The sequence below is a fragment of the Anolis sagrei genome, chromosome 5, assembly GCF_037176765.1.
Source record: "Anolis sagrei isolate rAnoSag1 chromosome 5, rAnoSag1.mat, whole genome shotgun sequence".
Classification (NCBI taxonomy): domain Eukaryota; kingdom Metazoa; phylum Chordata; class Lepidosauria; order Squamata; family Dactyloidae; genus Anolis; species Anolis sagrei.
The window spans coordinates 110,597,423-110,620,557 of record NC_090025.1 but is presented as its reverse complement, the minus strand read 5'-3'; the positions used below and the strand labels follow the sequence as shown (position 1 = coordinate 110,620,557).

The 23,135-nt window shown below is 39.7% G+C and overlaps 1 protein-coding gene across 5 annotated transcripts in view; it reads left to right on the top strand.

Annotated features, from left to right (window-relative positions):
* Positions 1–23,135, top strand: part of KCNIP4 (potassium voltage-gated channel interacting protein 4) — a 389,707-nt gene that overhangs the window by 291,405 nt on the left and 75,167 nt on the right. Inside the window, exon 1 of one of the 5 annotated variants that reach the window (XM_060777885.2) lies at positions 5,604–6,085. The exons of the other annotated variants lie outside the window; for them this stretch is intronic. Coding sequence (XP_060633868.2) covers positions 5,788–6,085 — 298 coding nt within the window. The 5' untranslated portion in view covers positions 5,604–5,787. Of the gene's footprint in view, positions 1–5,603; positions 6,086–23,135 lie in introns of those variants that run through there. 5 annotated transcript variants of the gene reach the window in all.

Sequence of the window (23,135 nt, the reverse complement as noted above, 5' to 3'; positions counted from 1 at the left end):
CTATATTAATCAAATTAAGGGTGCTTCATAACTCTTCTTTGATGTCTGAAAATGCAGCCGCAATAGTATCAAAACTTTAGAAAAGATAGAAACTATTTAAATCTTTCTGACATCACAAAAATATTTTTATTGATGTCATAAAGTTATGAAATTACTAAAACGATTTCCTGGTTTTATGAAATTTGTTATACTCTTGAATCCGTCTTCCCCTTTTCTTCTCACTTCCTTCCTTAATCTCTCATCTTCTGTTGAACAGCTCTTACAGACAGGAATTTCTTCATAATGTTTATGGAGTCTCCTTTCCAGTAATTTGAACCCATTCCTCCCAAACTACTTCATCACGCTCACCAAATTCAGCATCATAGGATGTTTCCATCCTGTTTTGGGGACAGTGCTCCCTGTCAGCAATCATGTGACATTGTGGGACTTCCGGCAAAAGGCCCACCTCTAACCAAGGTGGAAGAATCCTTGGATGTTTCACTCACAACAGGGGAGCCAGCATGGATCCTCCCCAGAAGGGCAAAACTTTCCATGGGGGGTGGGCTAAGCATTGCCAAGAGGAAGCTGCGTGTGCAGTGATGGATTTTCCCCACTGCCCATCTCTTTTCTCCATGCAGCCAGGTGAAGTGGGATGCTTTGCCTGGCCTTTGTGATAAGATCGCTAGTCTCTAGAGCAGCAGAAAACAAACCTGCTCCTTATGATGTCCTTTCAAATATTTTACATGGCACTCATGTCTTCCCTCAACCTTTTCTTCTGCAGACTAAATGTACCCATCTCCCTAAGGTGCTCCTCTTAGGTCATGGACTTCAGACCTTTGATTCCTGACAGATGACCATCTAGTCTCTGTTTAAAAACCTGAAGTATACGTCACCGTTTCAATTAAAAGTTGGAAGGCACATTTATGCTGGAAGACATATTTAGTGTTTATCAAAGAAGAATTTTGGAAACTTAAATGTATTACTCATGGTTTTCAGTAAGGAAATTTGTTCAAAAGTCCACAATAGGAAATGATGGAACAACATCAATAACAAAATAACCAAGGCTTTTGATTCAGTTATCAGTAAACACAGAGCCAATATGAATTTGAAATACATTCCTAACGCATCTAATAAGAGAGAATTAATGAAGAAAATCTAAACAATGTAGATGTCTCTCTGTTTCTACTTAAGTCATTTTTTCTACATACTTGATTTTTTTTCTAAAATTCTATTTATTTTGTTTCAAGTTTTTTAAAAACAAAATTGCAGAAAGTTTATGTTGAAATTGTCCATGTGCTTGTGTATTTTAATGGCTTCTGTTGCACACTAGGTCAGGGACACTTTTTACCCAGCATCACACAGAGTCCAGTAGCTGCTAACCGAGAGCAGGGCCTCCCCGGATGATCTTAATGTCCTTGGTGGTTTGTAAAGGGAGATATGTTCAGACAGGTAAACTGTCCAAACTTCTCGAGTTGAATTAGTCTGCAGTGCCTTTCATGTCCTTTGATTTGTGTCTGGGCACTGCATTTAGTGGTCCCTATGTAGACTTGTCCACAGCTGCAATGTGTATAGTAGAGTCCTGCAGTGATTAGAGGATCCCTCTTATCCTTTGCTGAATGTTGCATTTGTTAAATTTTCTTAATGGGTCTGTAGATTGTTGGTAGATTATGTTTCTTCATCAGCTACCCTGTGTGGTCAGTGGTTCCCTAGAAGTATAATAAGATAACTTTTCCTCTAGGTGGATCTTTGTCTTTATTTCTGTGGCTTGTTCTTAGTCTTGCAGCTCTTCCGATGTCAGTCATAGAATATCCATTAGCCTGTAGAGCCCGGTTTAGGTGGTTCAGTTCAGTTTGGAGTAAGTGATAGATACCTACATAAAAACTCCAACCATCATCCAGGTCAAAAAAGAAGCACAGTTAAAGCCCTGGTAGACCGTGCAAACAGGATCTGTGAACCCTACCTCCTCCCAGGTGAACTGAACTACCCAAACCGGGTTCTTCAGGCAAATGGGTATTCTACAACAGACATCAGAAGAGCTGCAAGATCAAGAACAAGGTCTAGGACTTGGGGTTTCCAACAGATGCTGATCTTTCAAGATGGCATACTTGATTATATATTGAGATGGCAACTTCAGTAAGACTTCCAACTGCACAAGTTAAGGCATCCTCTGAAGTAAGTTTACATATGATTACAGCATCAGAACATTGTTGAAATGCTTTAGGGAATATGCAGCTTTGTCAGATAGTGGGAAGTAATTGATCACTATGTACCAGTTTTCTTATCGGCTATGTATTTACTGTTCAAGGAAACAATGGGCTGCCCTAGAAATATTCATATTTATTTATTTACGGTATTTCTATCATGCCTTTCCCAGTCCAAAGGCAACTCAAGGTGGCTTACAAATTGGCAGCAATTTGATACCACAACAGTCATAAAATACAATTAAAAACATTTAGCACAACATTATACAAATTCATACAAAAAAAACCCATTAAAAATGTTGTGCATAGCGTGTTTCAGTCAGGTCCAATGCAGAAGACACAATAACAATGCACCCAGGCAAGAGGAAAAAGAACAGAAACATTTTACTATTATCAACACAGTTAAAACATAAACTTGCAATGTTGCAAACAAAAACAAACAGTGCAACAAACTTACATAGTCCTTGTAAGCAATACAGAATAAGGCTTCTTCATCTTCATCCAAATGAGAGCAATAGAAATGGTTGAGCAAAATGCCTGAGCAAAGGCTCCACAGAGCAAAACTAAACTATATTCTAAAACCCATAAAGGGCACCGGGTGTGGTTCAAACTTACTAGATGACCTACATTGGCAGTTGCACACAATAATCAACAGTATAAGGTTTTCTTTAACAAACACACATACTTGATCCTGTTACAACTTACTGTAACAAAAAAAATATAATCATCACTGTCTTCCTGTTAAACTCATGTTTCCAGTAGCATCATCTAACCATTCCATGTTTCACTCTTTCATAGTTCCATGTTTATCTATTATGCTGCATTTCCAAAAACTTGTTCAAAGAGCCAGGTGTTGTTTTTTTTTACATATTTAGGATCTTGGGTAGCATTCACCTCAGTGAATGGCTTAGGTATCCCTCCTTTTTGTGAGGTCACTATTGATTCTTCTACCTTACATCTTAGACCTCTTCTAAGGCAAACGGGCACAACTCTACATACGTCACTCATTGTTATTTGGTTAGATATAAAATTGTTGGTAAACTACATTTCTGTCTTTACATGCTTGTTTACAAAACTTTATAAAAGGCAAGCAGTAAATTTCAGGGGTTTAGTGGGGAGTTTTGACAGAAGGATTTTTTTCGTGTTCTCCATAATTTTGTTTATAGAACTGAAAGGACCAAAAGGACGGACCAAAAGCACACCTTGTGTAGCTAAAGAATGTAGGAATGCTGAATTTATTTATTTATTATTTATTTCAGTCATTTCTACCCCACCTTTCTCACCCCCTAGGGGGGACTCAAGGCGGCTTACATCCGGCACAATTCGATGCTCACAATTACAATAAAATGCAATAGCAATAACACAATAGATTAAAAACAGACAATTAATACAGTACAATACAACACAATACAATATCAACTAAAACCGCTCTATAGCCCGCGTTCATCGTGTTCTAAAATCCGTCAATCCATTTAGCATTGCCATAGTCCTTTCCAACTCTAGTCATCATTACCTTGTTACCCTGCCAGATTACCCAAATGCCTGGTCCCATATCCATGTCTTCAGCTTTCTTCTGAAGGAGAGGAGGGATGTTGATGACCTAATTTCCCCGGGGAGTTAATTCCACAAGCGAGGGGCCACCACTGAGAAGGCCCTGTCTCTTGTCCCCACCAACCTTACTTGTGATAAAGGTGGGGCCGAGAGCAGGGCCTCCCCAGAAGATCTTAAACTCCGTGGTGGGACATAGAAGGAGATACGTTCGGACAAGTACACTGGGCAGGCGCCGTAGAGGGTTTTAAAGGTCAAAACCAGCACTTTGAATTGTGCTAGGAACTGGATCGGCAGCCAGTGGAGCTGACGTAGCAGAGGAGTGGTGTGCTCCCTGTATGACGCTCCGGTGATTAATCTGGCTGCCGCCCTTTGGACTAGTTGAAGTTTCCGAACAGTCTTCAAAGGCAACCCCACGTAGAGTGCGTTGCAGTAATCTATTCAGGATGTAATAAGGGCGTGGACCACTGCAGCCAGATCAGACTTCCCAAAGAACGGGCACAGCTGGCACACGAGTTTTAATTGTGCAAAAGCTCTCCTGGCCACCGCTGAAACCTGGGGTTCCAGGCTCAGCTATGAGTTCAGGATCACTCCCAAGCTGCGAACCTGCAGCTTGGGAGTGAACCCCATCCATCACAGGCTGTAACCCTATTCCCTGTTCGGCCTTGCGACTGACCAGTAGGACCTCTGTCTTGTCTGGATTCAGTTTCAATTTGTTAGCTCTCATCCAGTCCGACACAGCGGCCAAGCACCGGTTCAAGGTTTGGACAGCCTCCTTGGTGACAGGTGGGAAAGAGTGACAGATTTGGACATCATCTGCGTAGAGATAACATCACATTCCGAAACTCCGGATGATCTCCCCCAGCGGCTTCATGTAGATGTTAAACAACATCGGGGACAGAATTGAACCCTGTGGGACTCCACACAATGGTTGGGGGGTCGAACAGGAGTCACCCAGTAACACCTTCTGGGACCAACCCTCGAGGAAGGATTGGAGCCACTGCAGAGCAGTACCCCCAAGTCCCATATCTACGAGGCATCCCAGAAGGATACCGTGGTCGATGGTATCGAAGGCTGCTGAGAGGTCCAGCAGAACTAACAGGGACACACTCCCTGAATGGGCAGGACCAAAGATAATTATCTCCTGGAGACCATAATAAACTAGAGCCAATCTGATTTTAGCGAGATAGGAAGAGAAGGGTGAAAGAATCACTATTGCTCTCCCACCCTCCTCCTTCCTGTGTGATGAGAAGGGAAGGGTGAAAGAATTACTACAGTGTGTGGCGCCCCATTCGCTTCCCCCATCAGATGGGATGGAAGCATCAAATTAGTACAAAAATGTAGAAAATAGTACTAAACTTACCTATATCATGGGCACTGTCCATGATGTGGAATTTTGAAGCAGCAATGTGGAATATCACAAATATATTGAAAGGGGGTGTGGCCAGCCATGCATCATGTGAAGAGATGTGTTAGTGGCTTTATAATTGATTGAAAGAAGCAGAGACCAGCATGAAATTTGTTGAAAACTCCCACGCCTGACAAAGTCGTAGGAGATAGATGCAACCTTTCTCCCTGATGAGTGGGCAAATTCAGAAAGTAACCCTATATTTAGCAAAAGCAAAATGTGAGTTGGTCAGGTTTCTCTGTATCCTTGCTAACACCTTTCAAGTAGACACCTGGTTGAGAAAGGCAGGAGAGCACACCTAGAACTAACATTCAGTAAAATCTAGCAAAGTATCTCTGAAACGACTAATGAAAAGATGCAGGCTGATGCTATGATTAATCTGGCACTTGACAAGCTTCAGAGCAGTGTCCCTGTCATCTGGGGGTGAACTGTAAAACCACAGCCTGCAGTCACTTGATCAAACCACTGCTGGTTGCTGCATGCTCCTGTGTGTAACTTCCCAGGAAAGCTTCCTTTTTCTGAAACTCTCTGGTTCTGAAAGGAATGCTCTCCATGCAGCTCTGAAGAAGTGACAGCTGGATCTGTTGACATGTCAGCAGATCCCCCCAGCTCTCCGGAAGTCTGAAATCAAAAAGCATCAAGATGCATTAGATGAAGAATTTCCACGGATGTTTCCCCTTCCACCTGTGTAGTCAGTTAATTCCTCTGCACACCTCGCTGTGCTGGCAACTTTGGAGTCTTTATGTGAAGCAAAACACCAGTAAAAATCCTGTTAACTTTCCCTCCAGACTGCATGGTGGCTTGACAGCTGCCTGGAATGATTTGCTTGCTCGAAGAATGTTGTCTTTGGAATGGGAGTCTGAGGGACTGCAAACAGTGGGGATTGTGGTGATTATATTTGCATCTCTGAAGCTTCTCCATTTGCTCGGATTGATTGACTTTGCAGAAGGTAAAGTGTTCATTCTGGTTTGTGCTCTTTGGAGATACAGGGTAGCTAGTCTAAAATAGTATGTGTACCTAGATGAGCTCTTTGGATTGTAAAATCTGTTGCTGATACCATTTTGATAGACTAGTTACAATGCATTTACTTGTATACTATAAATCTACATTTTAAAAAACTGTTCAATCAGTGTAGTTTCACAATATCACAGTGAGTCAGGTGCAGAGAGAATGAAAGAAATATATGAATGCATGTGTCATTTGCAGCCAGCATTTCCAACTAATAAAAAAGTTTATAACAGTAAATATCCCTCTGAATGGGATTTTTGCTTTGCAGAACAGGAACTTTTCTGTAGCTTTATTATTATTGATATTCCAGATTGTTTCAATACACCACTAAAAACCACTGTGTCTGCATTCTGTTGTGTGATCACTGCAAAAGAGCAAGAGAAATGTAGGTTTAGTCTTTCATCTGAGCAAATCACTATTTTAAACCAAGCATTCTCTGTAATATGAATTTCTGCTCTGGAAAATAATGGTGCATACATTTATATTGGTCAATTGCTCTGTTTATTCCAAGCAGAGGCACACCATATGTTTCAATGAAACTTCCAATTGCTTTCAATACTAGAGGTCTTTAATTTCACTGCAAAATTATGAGTACACATAATAGTACCTAAGAAAGTTTCATATTTTCTCACTGTCTATTCCTTAAATGTGTCCTCAAAACAATATATGTACAACCCTTGCTTCATTTCTATACTGTGCGAAACTGAAACCATTCAGTTTTGTGATCCATTAAATCTCTCTCTGAGGCGATCACAGTTCATTTTATTATACGTTTCATCGCACAGAGCATGCCACCAGTTTCTAAAGTTATCATTCTCTCTTCTTGTTTCCCTCTTTGCGCAGGATAAAAAAAAACCGATGGCAATTTGCATAATCATCTCATAATGTAATATTAGCAACCTTTCACTTTTTAAGACTTGCTAAATAATTCAGCTTTCAAACTGCAAATAGTGTGAATGCCGTGCAGTGGCAAGAACATGTCTTGATAAAGAATATGCTTTTTAAGAGCCTTTAATATATTGTTCAGTTCTGTTTCATCATCTGACAATGCAACAGGAAGGGATGCTTAATAGAAGGTGATATCTATTCATAGTCATGTTATTCAAGTGAATATCCACTTTTAAACAAACAAAATGGTGTTAAATTTAGGATTTCATTGAAATAGAAGTGATAAACAATGTTGCAAGCCATTCATTTGAAGGGAGAGAAAAAAGAAAGAAAATAAAACCTTAACTATTAGAAACAGCTTGTGTAATAATTTAGTACTGTAAAAGTTTGGCTACTGAAATGGTTAAACAATCTATTTTAGAAAAGTAGCCCTGTTCAAGATAATTGGGTTGCTCAGGTCATATTATGGTGGTTGCGGCCTGCACACATGTAATTTTATTAGATAGCAATGGCTACCATCCCCTTTACTGCTGTGAGAGGCAAAGGTTGAAAACATAGAAGAAATTTTTGCACAAAAAAGAGACATGGATTGGAAAAGGGACTGGCCTGTTCCGCATATTTCCCTTTCCCTTCCTCTGGTGAAAGTTGTTTAGCCAGAAACAAAAGTAAATATAATGAGCCATCCAGACCCATGATTTCCAGCATCATGGACTATTTATTTATTTATTTCATGTCAAAAGTATTGCATAAATAAGTATAAAACTGATAAAAAATAAAAGGAACACAAGCACTTAAAATAAGTTTTGACCAAAAACGGGCAACAGCTACCACTTTGTCTGTAGCTTTAAACAGTTCTTCCTCTGTGCATAAGGCAGGGCTCTGTGAGCAAGCATACAGATGCTGAATTGTTTGTTCTGCTCCACAGTCGCACAAGGTGGAGGATTCTTTTAGGTAGTGCCATTTTGCCAGGTTGTCTTTTGACCTGCCCACTCCACTTCTGTGTCTCTTCAGGGACTTCCAGGTTGCCCATTCTTGGTTTGCCCCTGGAGGCAGACTCTTGTGGGGGACCATTTATTTGGGATTTCCCAGTTTAGCTGCCTAGAGTGATACTCTTGATGTTGCTAGGGGAACATCACCATTACGTGAATGCAGACTCACTGAATGCATATTCATTTCAACACCATGTGATCATCCACATTTTTTCATATCTGTGGTGGGTCTGGCAACTGAACGCTTTTGGATACAGCATGCCTGCTGTACATAAATGCTAAGGCTGGAATTGGTTGCAGAATGACAACATATTTCATGCATGTACATCGATGGTGATGTCGGTAAAAATAATAGCAATAATAGTAATAGAAACAAGAACAACAACAGCAACAACACATTTCGTACAACTTTCCTTCATCCTTTTTTGGGAACTGGATAAATCTTTGAGTCTGTGCATAGATATTAAGATATGGGATGTATTAGTCAGAATCGGAATAGTTTCAAAGTGTTGGCTGGTCAAGCCTTTGGTGTGCTAATGAGTGCTTAGCCAGCAGTTTTTCACCTTTGAAGTTGAAAGGGGTGCTGGTGTGTCCTTGCAAAGTACATCCTTAGCTTTTCTGGCCTAAACAGATGAGTGAATTAGCATTACCTTTGCTGTTTAAAAAAAATGGAGGGGGGATTAGTGATCCAAATGTGAGTAAATGTGAGTTCATTTGGGAGAGAAGAGAGAGTACTGAATGGCAGCTGAGGAAAACATCATAGGAGTCCACCAAAGGAAAACAAACAGAGAAAGTAGGAACTTATGAGTTTGTTCATAGGAAGGGAGGAAGAGATTTTGGGAGCACACACTCGCAGTGAGCACTAGTTTGATCTAAGCTCCTCACATCATGTGTGTTTCTGTTTTTATTTTTACATAGTGGTTGGGAGATGTTGAACAACTGTTCTAATAACAATAGTCTTCCTTGCCAACAGGTCTGTAAAACCAATTCAACTAAAAGTGGCGCCATGTGCACTTGGTACCTTTTCCATAACATATTATATTTAAATATATAGAGATACAAATATAAGCCACTATGTGGTTCTATTTTCTAAGTTCTCTTTTCGCTTTCTGTCTTTCTCTCACACACACACACATTCAGCGGACTTATTTTGTTAATGTCTGTTACTTTTTTATGTAAACGAGTAAATATTCTGGATTTCCCATTGGAACTCATGGCGGCCAGGCATGTAGCCGGGGGGGGGGGGTTGAGGGGCTTCAGCCCCCCCCCCCCCCATGGTGGTCTGCGAGTAGGCCTTACTGGTACATGTTTATTCATATCATGATCTGATCACTATGCTCAATATATCCCATATGCATGGGGGTATTGGGGTAATGATACAAAAGGTTTGCTAGGGTAGACCCTCTTTCACTCAGACTCCCCCGAATCAAAATCCTGGCTACGGGCCTGATGGCGGCTTACACAATAGCACACAAAGATGCCAACAATACCCAAATGATAGAACCACAATGAAAGAAGTACAATGTTATGTTGGTAATACTATGCTATACAAACATACAGATAAAAATTACTAAATAAAAGTGTAGGAAAGAAACAAGAAGTGGACTAAAGGCCTGCTCTCATTTGCCTTCTCGTTGCCTGTCAGCTTGTAGTGAACCGATAAATAAAAGAGTATTCAACTATTCATAGGCAAGGGATATTTGGGGATGGTTTGCCAATTCCTTCCTCTGAAATTTAGTTTACAACATCCAACATTTGTTGGTTGTCTCCCATCCAAACTCTAACCAGGACTGACTCTATTTTGCTTCTAAGATCACATTAGATCTGGTGCCTTTATGATATCCAGGCAGGCACCACAAAAGCTTACAATCACTCTAAGCCTTTAGATGTTTTATGTCATCTTCTTAAAATAATTATATTCCAGGGAGACAAAAGATTTTCAAATTAAAGTATGCCCTAAAAACTCTAAACATACCCCCCCCCCCGGCCGCAATTTCCTGTTGTGTACCAATGATATACATAGTACTCCAGAGCTTCCAGCATTATACTCCTATGTCTTTTCTTTGGCAATAGACCTGAAGACAGTGTAGATCATTAGTTCTCAACCTGTGGGTCCCCAGATGTTTTGGCCTTTAACTCCCAGAAATCCTAACATCTGGTAAACTGGCTGGGATTTCTGGGAGTTGTAGGCCAAAACACCTGAGGACCCATAGGTTGAGAACCACTGATGTAGATGATACAAACTTAAAATGCCTGAACTGTGCAGGGGATGAGGAAACAAATAGGTCTATTAGCCATCCTAACTTTTCTGATCTATTAGAAACATGGGCTAATATAAATAGCACTCAGACTATAGGTAAAAATATTAGGTTCTATCAATTAACCAGCTTCTCATGTCTGCTAACAATAACAACCCCCCCCCCCCCCTTAAGCAAGTTTATAAACAATCCAGCACTGTGGTTTGAGATGATTTGGGAGGATGTTTTGTTTTCAGTCATTACTACAAGAAAGTCACTGTGATGAAATGAATAAAGTAGAACAGTGGTTCCCAACCTTTTGTCCTCCAGGTGTTTTGGATTCAGCTCCCACAATTCCTAACAGCTGATAAACTGGCTGGGATTTCTGGGAGTTGAAGTCCAAAATAATCAGAAGACCAAAGGTTGGGAATCACTGGAGTGGAGGATTTGAATCTCAGAGCCCTAGAATCTTCTATGAGCTTGATCACATGACTTTTGAAAATATTAAATTTACTCAACTTAAGCCCCATCACACATGGACTTGTTTTAAGAGGGGAATGGGATTACCTATGTGTATATCTTCTGAACTTCGTGCAGGATTGACATAGAAGAAATGTGATGCAAATAATACAGACTGAGTATCCCTTATCCAAAATGCTTGGGGCTACTAGTGTCTTGGACTTGCTTGGATTTTGGTGTACCTCTATTTCCATATGCATAAATAATGAGAGATCTTGGAGGTGGGACCTAAACACAAAATCCATTTATCTTTCATATATAACTTATATGCATAACATGGTGATAATTTTATAAACACTATGTTTAAATAATTTTGTGCAAAAAAATGAAGTTTGCATGCATTAAACTTCCAAAAAGTAAAGGTGTCACTATCTCAGTTGCCCAAATGGACAATTTTGTAATATTTTGTAATTCCAGATAAGGAATGCTCAATTTGTATTCACCTCTTAAAATAGTTTTAATTTGATGGATTATTTAAAAGTCATTGCATCTTAAATTATTTTACTTTAATTAATTATTTTACCAAACTCTGAAATTGCCAGGAACATATCCTAAACAACATCAGTGGCATTTCAATATTCTTGGTTCAAGAATGACATAGAGCTTTTACTCTAATTAAATCACTAAAATAGGACATCACTTTCTGCACACTGTGCTCATCAATGGTCTTCAAGGTGACATGGAATTAAACTATTTTTCTCCTCATAATTTGTTGATGCTAATAAGGTACCCAGTGCTCTTTAACTGGTCTGTGCATATAACATAATACTGTAGTTTCAGTATCTTGTGTTGCGCAAATTGAGAAAGATGAAATAATGCGGGTGCTCATGTTGATATATATCTGGTATCGGCCATTGCATCATTTACATGGAATAACAGTTTTGTATGATAAAGTTCTAGGTTATAGTCTTTCCCTGTGTATAACCAATATATCCAGAAGTGAAATACAACAACATCCAAAACCAACAGAAGAGTGGGACCTTTATCGTGTCATCCAAAAAAAATGAACAAAATACATCATCCAAGCTTTGATAGCTTTAAAGGCTTCTTTATCAGGGAAAAGTGTTAAAATCATATAGAAGAAGAAAAATTGTTATTTTTAGAGTCACAGGCCAACGTTTTATCAAGATGTCATTTTTGTTATTGCCAGGGTGGTCTGAAGGGATATCAATGCAAAAAGATGGCATTCCTCCCTTTGGCAATAAAGGCTCCTGAGAGTCAAAGAGCAAAAAATTTAAGCAATAACATTTCAACTCCATTAGCCACAGAAAAAGTAACTTCAATTGCAATTTGGTCTGTTTTTGTCCTGGGTGATACTCTCCACTAGAGATGAGTATCCAGGCATGTAGCCGGGGGGGGGGGGGGGGGGGGGCTCGGAGGGCTTCAGCCCCCCCCCCCGAAATTCTCATGGTGGTTCGCGAAAAGGTCTTACTGGTGCATTATTTAAACTATTATGTTTATTCATATCATGATCTGATCACCATACTCAATATATCCCATATGCATGGGGGTATTGGGGTAATGATACAAAAGGTTTGCTAGGCTAGACCCTCTTTCACTCAGACTCAGCCCCCCCCGAACCCCCCCCCCCGAACCCCCCCTGAAAACAATTCCCCCCCCCCGAAACAAAATCCTGGCTACGGGCCTGTGTGTATCCATTAAAAATGTTTCAAAAGTCATTACAAAAGTAGGGTGTTTCATTTCTAAAGTGTTTTTAAAGTATCATTAGTGGAAAAAAAAACATTACCATAATGAGAATAATGAAATTTCATTACTGTTTTGTTATAGTAGTTACTAATTGGGGAAAATTCAGGAGCTCTTTTCTCCCTCATTTTTACAGGAACAAAAAACATAATTGATTGAATCTCTGGCTAGCTATGGAGAGGCATAAATCTCTCTGATGCTAAGCAGTGCACTGCATTCTGGGAAATGTAGTTTAGGGCAGAAACTTTTGACTTATCTGGCACAGGGCTCCTCCATTCTGGAACTACATTTCTGAGTTCTGTGCCATTCCCAGGAAACACTGCTACCTCTTTTTTCTGCTCCTAATGGCAAGAGGCTTTTAATTTACCAAGGAACGGCAAGGCAGGCACTAAAGCAGCCTTTTTGGCTTTGCTTTTTGAGCTTTGCTTCTTTGCACTGAATATGAAAGTGACATTGGGAGCTTTCTGAGGTTTACCAAAATAAAATTAAAAGGTATGGGGTAAGTTTTGGTTTTTAAATTTTTGGTGTGGGTATTAAATATCATTTTGTAAGTATGAATTTAACAAATTCGATCCAAATTAAAGGACTAACAAAAAGTGCACACCTTTATTACCTACCCATTACCCAGCCAGTGGAAATTGGATTTCTCAAGAAGCCTCTGATCTGTTGTACCTGGAAAAATCTTGTAGGTGCTTTAAAAGCAAAAACCTGCTAAATGTTGTCCAAATAAAAATGGTTTACCTTTGTTGAAGTGGAACCTCAAAGAGTTAAAGTCTCAACCGCCTCACTCTTCTTTAGTATTCCTCTGATACAGCTAAGGGCCCTTCCACACAGTGATATAATCAAAACCATCTGCTTTGAACTGGATTATCTGAGTCCGCACTGCCATATAACCTAGTTTGATGTTGATTTTATACAGCGGTGTGGAAGGGACCTAAAATGTAGTATCCTGAAAACCAGAAAACATCCAGGAGGAGCCATGCTGACCATACAGCAAAATATATCAACATCCACAAGACAGCAATACCTTTACTGGACCAGTAAAATATGCACAAAATACATCACACAAGCTTTCAAAGTTCCATTGGCTGCTTATTCTAGCAAAAATGTTTAAAATCATATGGGAGAAAAAGAAAACATGCAATGTTAAAGCTGTGTGTATAAGCAGCAATTTTGAAAGAGGAATATTAAGTCATGTGCGCAGAAAGTTGAACTTTGGAGTAATCTAGGTTTAGATTACTTAGCGAGAATTGACCTTGGATTAAATGACAGGAAGTTATTTTAATTTTGGGATCTTTTCTATTCCATTCTATTCCATTCTATTTTTGTACCTATTTTTGCCTATTTTGTACACTATTAAAGAAGAACAGTTCATTTGGTGAGTTGGATGTTATCTTACATTTCTGTCAATATCCCAGAAAGTCATTTCTACTATAGATGAATCACTATATCTGTAAACGTAGTGAGTGGTCACTGTTGCACTTTACGAGGACGAATATTGCTCGTAGCTGGTATTTTTTAGCTTGTTGGGTCTTTTAGTATTTTTAATTGATAGGAGTTTTATTGTTGTTTTATGTGTAATGGAGTTAATATTATTGTTATTAATTTAACTTCTTATATTTTGTTGTATGTATATTGTGTGACACTGCTGAGTGCATCCTGTGAGCTGTCCTGAGTCCCCCTGGGGAGTTGGTGGCGGAATACAAATAAAGTTTATTATTAAGTTTATTATTATTTATTTTGGATGTCTGTAAAGAGCAGTGGTCAAATATGTTACATGTATGTTATATGCCTTATTATCAAGTAGTTCTGGCATGCTAATAAGCCTCCCAGTTAACCAGTAGATAGGGTGGGATAGGGGTAGGGTGGGGTAGGGTGATGGCCGTGGGGTAAGGTGTGGTAGGATGATGGCAGACAAATAATATCTCAGCAAACAGGTGTCAGATTGTGTGTTTGGTATCATTCAGCCATTTTCGTTGAGAAGCTAGATTCATGTAGAGAGAATGTATAATTGTATTCATAATTGTGAAATCTGATTCAAGGTTGCAGTCTTTGTGGGTCTGAAAAAAACCTCAAGTGTTCTATAATTCCGTGAAAAGTCATACTTGTTAATCAAAAGAAAGTGGAGGAGGACTGCATCGTGCCTGTTTGTATCCATTCTTTTTTTCTTTCTCGGGTACAATGCTAAGTTGAAGATAATGCACTTGTACTTTTCCATGAAGAGTTTCTTAACAGCATGAGATGTTCTGCTTTAAATCATAATACAGGAACAGCAGATAAAATTATCAGCTTATACCTTTTGGATAGAATCAGTGGTAGTATCTAAGCAAAGAAAAGCATTATTCTTTTTTTGTCATTATTACAGCAGGGGATCTGAAACTATGATCTGTTACCAACCATTGAGGAGGTGGCAAAAATTGTTTCGTGACAGTATGTATTCAAACCACAGCAGCACGATTCTGATGAATCTACTCTGTGTTTTAGTATGAACTTAAAAGAATAGACCAATTGCTGTGGATAGCTCCATTAATGTAGAGACTTGGGGTTGTATTGGCTATATACCTCGCAGTAAGAGTAAGAAGATGTGCCTGGATGTCTACATGACATCCAAGGACATCTTGTCCTTATCAAAGGTTAAATCGGGTCAAATAAGTTTTCCTGTGCAAAGGAAATTCAGGGAATATCCATCAGTGGGGAAGGGGAATGGATTAGGCTCATGTCACCATCACTGCTGCAGAAGTCCACAGAGGACCAGGAGAGCTCCAGGTCATTGTGGACATCCTGTGCTGAAGTAAGCAGAGGCACTCACATGACCAAGGAGGAAGAGTGGAGATAATGCTTGCTCCTTCTGGTTGCCTACTTGCATCTGATGATGTTGGTATGGCATGTCCACAATGACCAGGAGCTCTCCCAGACCTCTGCAGAGTTACGCCAATGACAAAAGGGAAGAAAAGGTCATAAACCAGCCAAGCCAAATCAATTTTGGTCTGATTGGGCCATGTACACTCTGCCTCCTCCTGCTGTGGTTTGTGCATGGAGCATGTGGACATTTCTGAATCCTTTCTGCTCTGAACAGTTCATCAGTAATTGACCAGTGGAGTGAATTCACTACTGCACTGATATTGCAGCCAACAGTCAGCACTGCTATTTTTTAAGACCTCCTAGTTTTACATCATAGTTTACTGATATAACATGGCAAACACACTTAAACACATATTCATGTTAGTCTGGGATATCAATATGCTAGCATTTTTTTCTATGCAGCACCTTAGAGACTGAGAGAATGAAGGTGGTGATATAAGCTTTCTTTGACTAAATATACTTCGCCAGATGTATTGAATGAAGTGCTTAGGAAAAGACCGTTATGGGCACACTGTGTATCCAATGACCATAGAAATGTAAAACTTGTGGTGGTAAATTCCATTTTGGTGATGGTTATTGGGTAATAAAGGCAGGAGGAAAGATATGGCCTAAGGCCAAGATGAATGGATAACCATATGAATGGTGAAGAAAATAGTGGGATAGATTGTGATGCTGACTGGGAACCAGACAGAAGATGTAATAGACTGACCAAGAGGGACATCATGAGTTCAAGGTGTTAACTAGTATTATAATATGTATAATGTGGGAGGTAACCATTATCTCAATTCAATGAATTGGGGTTTGTAGGTAGATTTCGATTCCTCTCCTTCTCTTTCCACCCTTTCTTTGTAGTGTTGTTGTTGTTCAACAGCTGTTCTAAGGTCTGAGGTGAAATGTACAGGAAGACTGAAGTGTTCTGCAACCTAATGTCTGATTTGTGTCCATTCATACTCTGGCACAAAGACAGTCTGTTTGCAAGATATGAACTGCTGAAGGCCAGAGAATATCATGTATGATATTAGAGGATGAACAAGTAAAAGTATCTCTAATATTGGGGTGATTTGACTATATCCCCTGATGACATTTTCAGAGGAGATGTGTGTGTCTGTGGAAAATATGCTGAAAGTGACACACATTTAGCCCCATCTAGAACATCATATGGGCTGGCTGCTTTTTCTCTCTATACATTACCAATGTAAGTTGAAGGCAGAACTGTTCAAAGATAGATCTCTACGTTGTTCTCTTTAGGTAGCATGACCAAGCTTCCAGTATTTTGGAAGCCTTCTCGTTATAATGACATGTGTCATTATGTTTCCTACAGTAGAGAAAGTCAATGCACTGACACCTTCTATGGCACCCACAGAGCAGGCATTGTGAGTGAGGTAGGCGAGCATATTCCCTGTAATGTCACAGTATGGGCAGAGTCCAGATTGACAGTGCCTCATTTTGCAAAGAGACCTCTTAGAGCATTGCATCTTAAGATGCCTGATGTAAGAGATCGCTGTCCACCAGCTATACTGGTTTTAGGTACTTGCCAGGGACTGGAAGCCAATGAATCAGGGACCAGAACTGGTCTTTGGAGCACTGCTTTGAATAGTTCTTAGAACTTTCATGAAATGTATGTAATAGAGTCTTAATTACAGTTCATGGAGGGAGGAGATTTCATCCTTGTTGCCTCACTTCTTTAAGGATGTTAACTTTTGCAGGAAGCTTCTGTTATAAGAGAAGATGGAGATCAAGGAGTTGAGGGAGATGCATCAAAAGAAGAATGTTAGAATAGGTGTTGCACCTGGGAAGCTGACCATTTTAAAATTAATTTTGCTAATTAGGCATAGAACACTCTTCCTCTGGTGTACTGTTTTGTATAGAATACAAAACAGCAGAATAGGTTTGCCAGAACATATTTAGTTAATATTTTACAGCAATGGATCTGATGCTCTAATTGTATATATTATGCAGATCTTTTATCAGCCAGAAGCAACCATTTGTTTCTGGCAAGGGAGGACAACTAAACAATGTCATAAAGAGATCATTTTCTTTCAGTCTGGAAAATTAATATGGACATTTGGAAAGAAAATTCCCATCTTCATATCAGATAGCAAGAGTGCTAGAAATAGATTCTTCTAGTATAGGTGCCTATAGTAAATAGCAGAATCAGTAGAGTGTGCTGCCTGCTGGATTTGTAATACTACAGCTTCCATTAGGTTTAGCTGGTGTAATCAGTGGTGAGGGATGATGGGATTTGCTGTTCAAGAACTGCAGTTTGCCAATCTATGCAAAAAGGAGATGCAGGGACACTGATATCCTTGGTTTTAAGGGACAGTCTCTTATATCCTGGAAGTGTTCCGTGCCTCAGGGAATCAGGATGTCCTGGCCTCACCTCCTCTTCCGTTTTGTTGGGGAAATGGGACAACTGACATCCTTCCTTCACCTCCTCACTTGTGGGGTGGAGAAATATCAATTGCCAAGAAGGAGGAGTCAAGGAGGTGGCAGACTCCGAGTCAGCCCCCTCTTTGCTGCCTCCTCCTCCTCCTCAGCAATTGATGTTCCTCTGCCCCCTCCTCGCCTTTTGAAGGGGAGGAGGGGTGAAAGGACATGAATTGCTGAAGAAAATGAGGAGAGGTTGGGGGAAGGAGTGGGGTTTTCATTGGTGGATGGCCTGGAAGTCCCATGCCCAGAAGTTATCCCCCTGGAAGCCCCCCCCCCCCAAAAAAAAACTGGGTGTCCCTTATTTTTCAGACAGACATCTGGCAACCTTGGTCCTATGTGATACACAAACTGATTGTCAGCATTCTGTTAAATGCACCAAAGTACTTGATACGTGACCTATTATATTTGTCTTCTTGCTTATTCCACAAATCAACATTTTATAGACATTCAACATACAAACTGAAAAAATGTTGTTGGGATTTGTAATTAAGAAGCATTGCATAATCCCAAACCCTATGGAAAATGTCTTAATTAATCAGAGGATAGTCAATGTCATTTTGAGTTGCACAGTAACAATATATATCAATATCTATCAAATCATTTTTGTTAGTACTCTTCAGTCTTTTGTTAATGAGTGTAGGTAAGGAGACATCATGTGCCATTTTGTTTATGATCCTTCTGTGCTTAGCATTAAGAAGCAGTATCCCTTCTGAAAACTGTTGGGGGATTGAACTTCCTTTATTTTTCTCGTTAGATCAGTACAGCATTTGTTCCACCTGTGCACACAGTTTTGTGGCATTTGAGATGAAAGGCAGAATTTTCAAAGGCAAAACCAGGCTTTTAAATGTGGATGATGTCAAATTTCATGTCAGCAGGCATGTGCCAAAATTTTGTTTCTGGGAAGGACCAGACCGGTTTTCATACTAGAACTGGAACCCTGCCAGTTTCATGGACACTCATTGATATACACCAGGAAACACTGAAGTCTTGGGTGATTGTCTGTGATGCCCAGACTTATGAAGATCTGATTTACAATCTCATTAATCCTGAATATTCCAGTGGCTTCCTAGCTGGTGTCATACCTTAATATTTGTTCATTGGGTGATGTAGCAAACCTCTTGGGAGATTATGTGTAATCCTCAGATGAGCTGCTGCAAGGGTTTTTTTTTAAATCCTTTAGGGCCATTCATGAACACTTTTTGGGGAAAAAAAGTCAAATGCTGGAAGATTTGTCATCCTTCAACAACAGGAAAAAGGAGTAATTTTAATACAAATGATATTATGAACATATACACAAAATGATATGTTTAATTTAAAACATGGGGGAGGGATACAAACATGGTTTTGAATGTGGAATCCAGGTTAATCACTATCCGTTTCGGGATCCTGGATTTCAGTGGGGGTCCAGATCCTGTTTTTGAGAGCCTCCTGAATTTGGAAGGACAGTAATCCATTTTCGATCTGGGAAGCTGAAATATTCGTTTTCTATCTGGCTCATTATGAGGGGGGAGGAGACTTCCCGGGGTACCCTTCCCATCATTTTAGGCATTGTTTGTCTATATGTCCTTCATTAAGACCTGCATTAAAAGCAGCAGAGTTAAGACGCCACTCTTGATGTGATCCTTTTCTTTCTATCTGTAAAGAAGATCTGGATTTCATGCTTTGTTAAAGCAGGAGCTGCAGGTGTACACAACTCTTTCCCTGCAGGAGGAAATTTTTCAAGGCATTTTAAGGTGGCTCCCCATTTCCCAGGGAAGAAAGAGGGATCGACCTGGAGGCATCCTCCCCTGGGCTTCCTTAAAAAAGCCCTCCCTTCTATCTTGATTTGGAGACCCTGGAAAGGAGAACTGGCACCTGACCCCCTCATGCTCTAATCTCCTTTCTGCTTCAAAGTCAAGAGAGAATGGAGAGCTTAAGAAACCTCACTTCCTGGGATCCTTTTCCTTCTAGTGGCTGCCGCCCTCTCCACACTCCACATGTAACCAAAAGAAACTGAAAGTAGCGGGGTTTTTTTTTTTTTTACAATCACTGTTCTGTTGCAGCCAGTAAAAAAATGGCTGTGGAGCATATTCTGTTATGGGCTTATGGACAAGTCAAACAAGATGAAGGCAAATGTCCAAAACAAATCTGAGCACAAGCCTAGTTTTGAAGTTAAACTTGTTTTTAACTATGTGTATATCTCAAAAATACACAAAACTTGTTATATCATCTGGTAGGAAAGAATGAATATCTTTGTTCTTGTATCTGAAAACAAAGTAAATAAGCATTTACAGTCTTTCACCTAGCATTAGTGTCTCTCACCTCCAATTTGCCAATGCACTCCTATAGTTCACAGATTGTTGTTACTATCACACCATCACCCTACCACATTCACTGAATTTCTATGTGGATTTCAGAAGATATTGTCCTTCATGCCAAACTCCAAAATGTTAGTTTGGGAGACTGTAGTTTCCCTAATCGTCCAGCAACAATGGTAAATATCTCTGCCAATGTGGATTTTGTACTTCAAACATTAACTTCTTATTTTATATTGACACATTTAATTTACAATCCTAACTTTTTCCCCACAAGGGGACCCAAGCTCTATTCCCCAGGAATAACTCACTCTCCTTTCTTAATGCTTTTTTTTCTTTCTTGGAAAATATTTTAAGGAAAAAAGAGGCAGAATAACTGAATGGTTCCTTCTAATACAAAGGGATTTTTAAGCACGTTTGTGGTTGAAAGATGCTTACATATAATGAATTAGACTTATGACACATACCTTTATGCTACTGACTTCTCTCAGTCTCAAAGGGGGTACAAGTTCCTTTTATGTACGTATCCAGACAAACATGGTTGTGTATTTGGGTTCTTTCTAATGGTAAGTATGAAGAGCCATCCATCTGGAGAAAACCTTAACTGATTCCATTCTTGTTCCATCATCTTCACTGAAAATGGAATTTTTCACGCCCTTGTTTTGTGGCTGAAGAGACTCGACAACATGCCATTTCCTTAAGTGAACTAGGGAAAACCAGTGATATAAACTAATGTACCAGTATTGCAGTGTCCAGGAGGCTGTGATTTATTAAGAATATGTTGTTGTTCATTCGTTTAGTCGTCTCCGACTCTTCGTGACCTCATGGACCAGCCTACGCCAGAGCTCCCTGTCGGCCGTTACCACCCCCAGCTCCTTCAAGGTCAGTCCAGTCACTTCAAGGATGCCATCCATCCATCTTGCCCTTGGTCGGCCCCTCTTCCTTTTGCCTTCCACTTTCCCCAGCATGATTGTCTTCTCTAGGCTTTCCTGTCTCCTCATGATGTGGCCAAAGTACTTCAACTTTGTCTCTAGTATCTTTCCCTCCAGTGAGCAGTCGGGCTTTATTTCCTGGAGGATGGACTGGTTGGATCTTCTCGCAGTCCAAGGCACTCTCAGCACTTTCCTCCAACACCACAGCTCAAAAGCATCGATCTTCCTTCGCTCAGCCTTCCCTAAGGTCCAGCTCTCACATCCGTAGGTGACTACAGGGAATACCATGGCTTTGACTAGGCGGATCTTTGTTGCCAGTCTGATGTCTCTACTCTTCACTATTTTATCGAGACTGGACATTGCTCTACTCCCAAGAAGTAAGCGTCTTCTGATTTCCTGGCCACAGTCTGCATCTGCAGTAATCTTTGCACCTAGAAATACAAAGTCTGTCACGGCCTCCACGGTTTCTCCCTCTATTTTCCAGTTGTCAATCATTCTTGTTGCCATAATCTTGGTTTTTTTGACGTTTAGCTGCAACCCGGCTTTTGCGCTTTCTTCTTTCACCTTGATTAGAAGGCTCCTCAGCTCCTCCTCGCTTTCGGCCATCAGAGTGGTGTCATCTGCATATCTGAGGTTGTTAATGTTTCTTCCAGCAATTTTCACCCCAGCTTTGCATTCATCCAGGCCCGCACATCGCATGATGTGTTCTGCATACAAGTTAAAAAGGTTGGGTGAGAGTATGCAGCCTCTAGATTATAATTGAAGTAAACTGTAGGTTAACAATCTACTTCATGGACTTTCTGTCACAATAATATTTCAATTGGCTGAATATGAAATGACTTTATAGCTATCATGTGTAAATGAGTTCAATGTACCTTATGCCCTTCATTCTGAACAGCTTTTTAATTTGGAAGTTATTTTCAATCAGAAAATATCAATGGGATACCGGTAACATGCATCCTTACTATATGTATTTAACTGGTTATGCCTTTTAATCATCAAATCCTCCTGAACACATACAGAGGTCTGAAATGGTGTTGAGGCACCATTACCATTTGTGTCACTTCAGAGAGCCTCAGTGGATACTCTCTTCCTGCAGCATATTTCTCCATTGTCACCAAGCAAGGTCTTCTAATTAGAGTACTACTTGCTTCTCCAAAATGGTATAAGAAACTTTCCTGCTGCAGAAATACCACCACAAAGAAAGTGGTTTTCCTCCTACTGACAACTTTTATTTTTTCAAAGGCCTAACAGGATTTGTCTTTTGACATTCACCTTATTGTTTGTTAAAATCAGATGAACAGAAGGATTTTAGATTAATATTGTGTCTGCATCTGAGGATAGGATTAAAGGGAGGGACATAATTGCTTTTCTAATACACATTTAAATTTGTGTTCAATGATAGCCATATTGGCTGTGCAATAAAATACAACAAAATCCACATGCTGTCTATTATTTCATTGGGCCAGCTTCAAAGCATAATATACAATAGTGCTAGGAAGCAGCTCTACCATTAAAACTATTAATTTAAAAGAAATGGAAACTCATGAGTAACAACAAGCAAAATTCCAAAATGATGGTTGCATTCCAGATGGTTGAAATTTATCCTCCATTCAAAATAAATGAAAAGAAATGTAATTTCCACAGAGCCAGCAGCCACTACAATTGATACAGAAGTAAAAATAAAACAAACCTATGTACACTAACATTAAAACAATCTGGTATTTACAAATACAGTATTTGTAGAAGTTATATGGGGCTGAATCCATTCTAGATTCAATCTGGAGTTTGTGTATATTTTCATATTAAAATAATAATAATGAACAACTTTATTTCTAGACCACCCTCTCACCCCGAAGGGACTCAGGACAGTTTACACACAAAAAAGGCAAACATTCAATGCCTCAAATAAGTACAAACATATCAAAAATAAATACAGAGTAGTGCACAATAACAACAGTAAACTTATAATAAAAGAATTTATCATTGAAATGAAAAACAGAACATAAACTCTAGAAATAATCTAGAGAATGAATTCCAAAGCACACATGCCACTTGCGCTATATTACTGCTAGAAGTGTTCAGAAGGGTCAAAGAATATTTAGCGTCAGTAGTGTCAGAGAATTTGTACTTCCA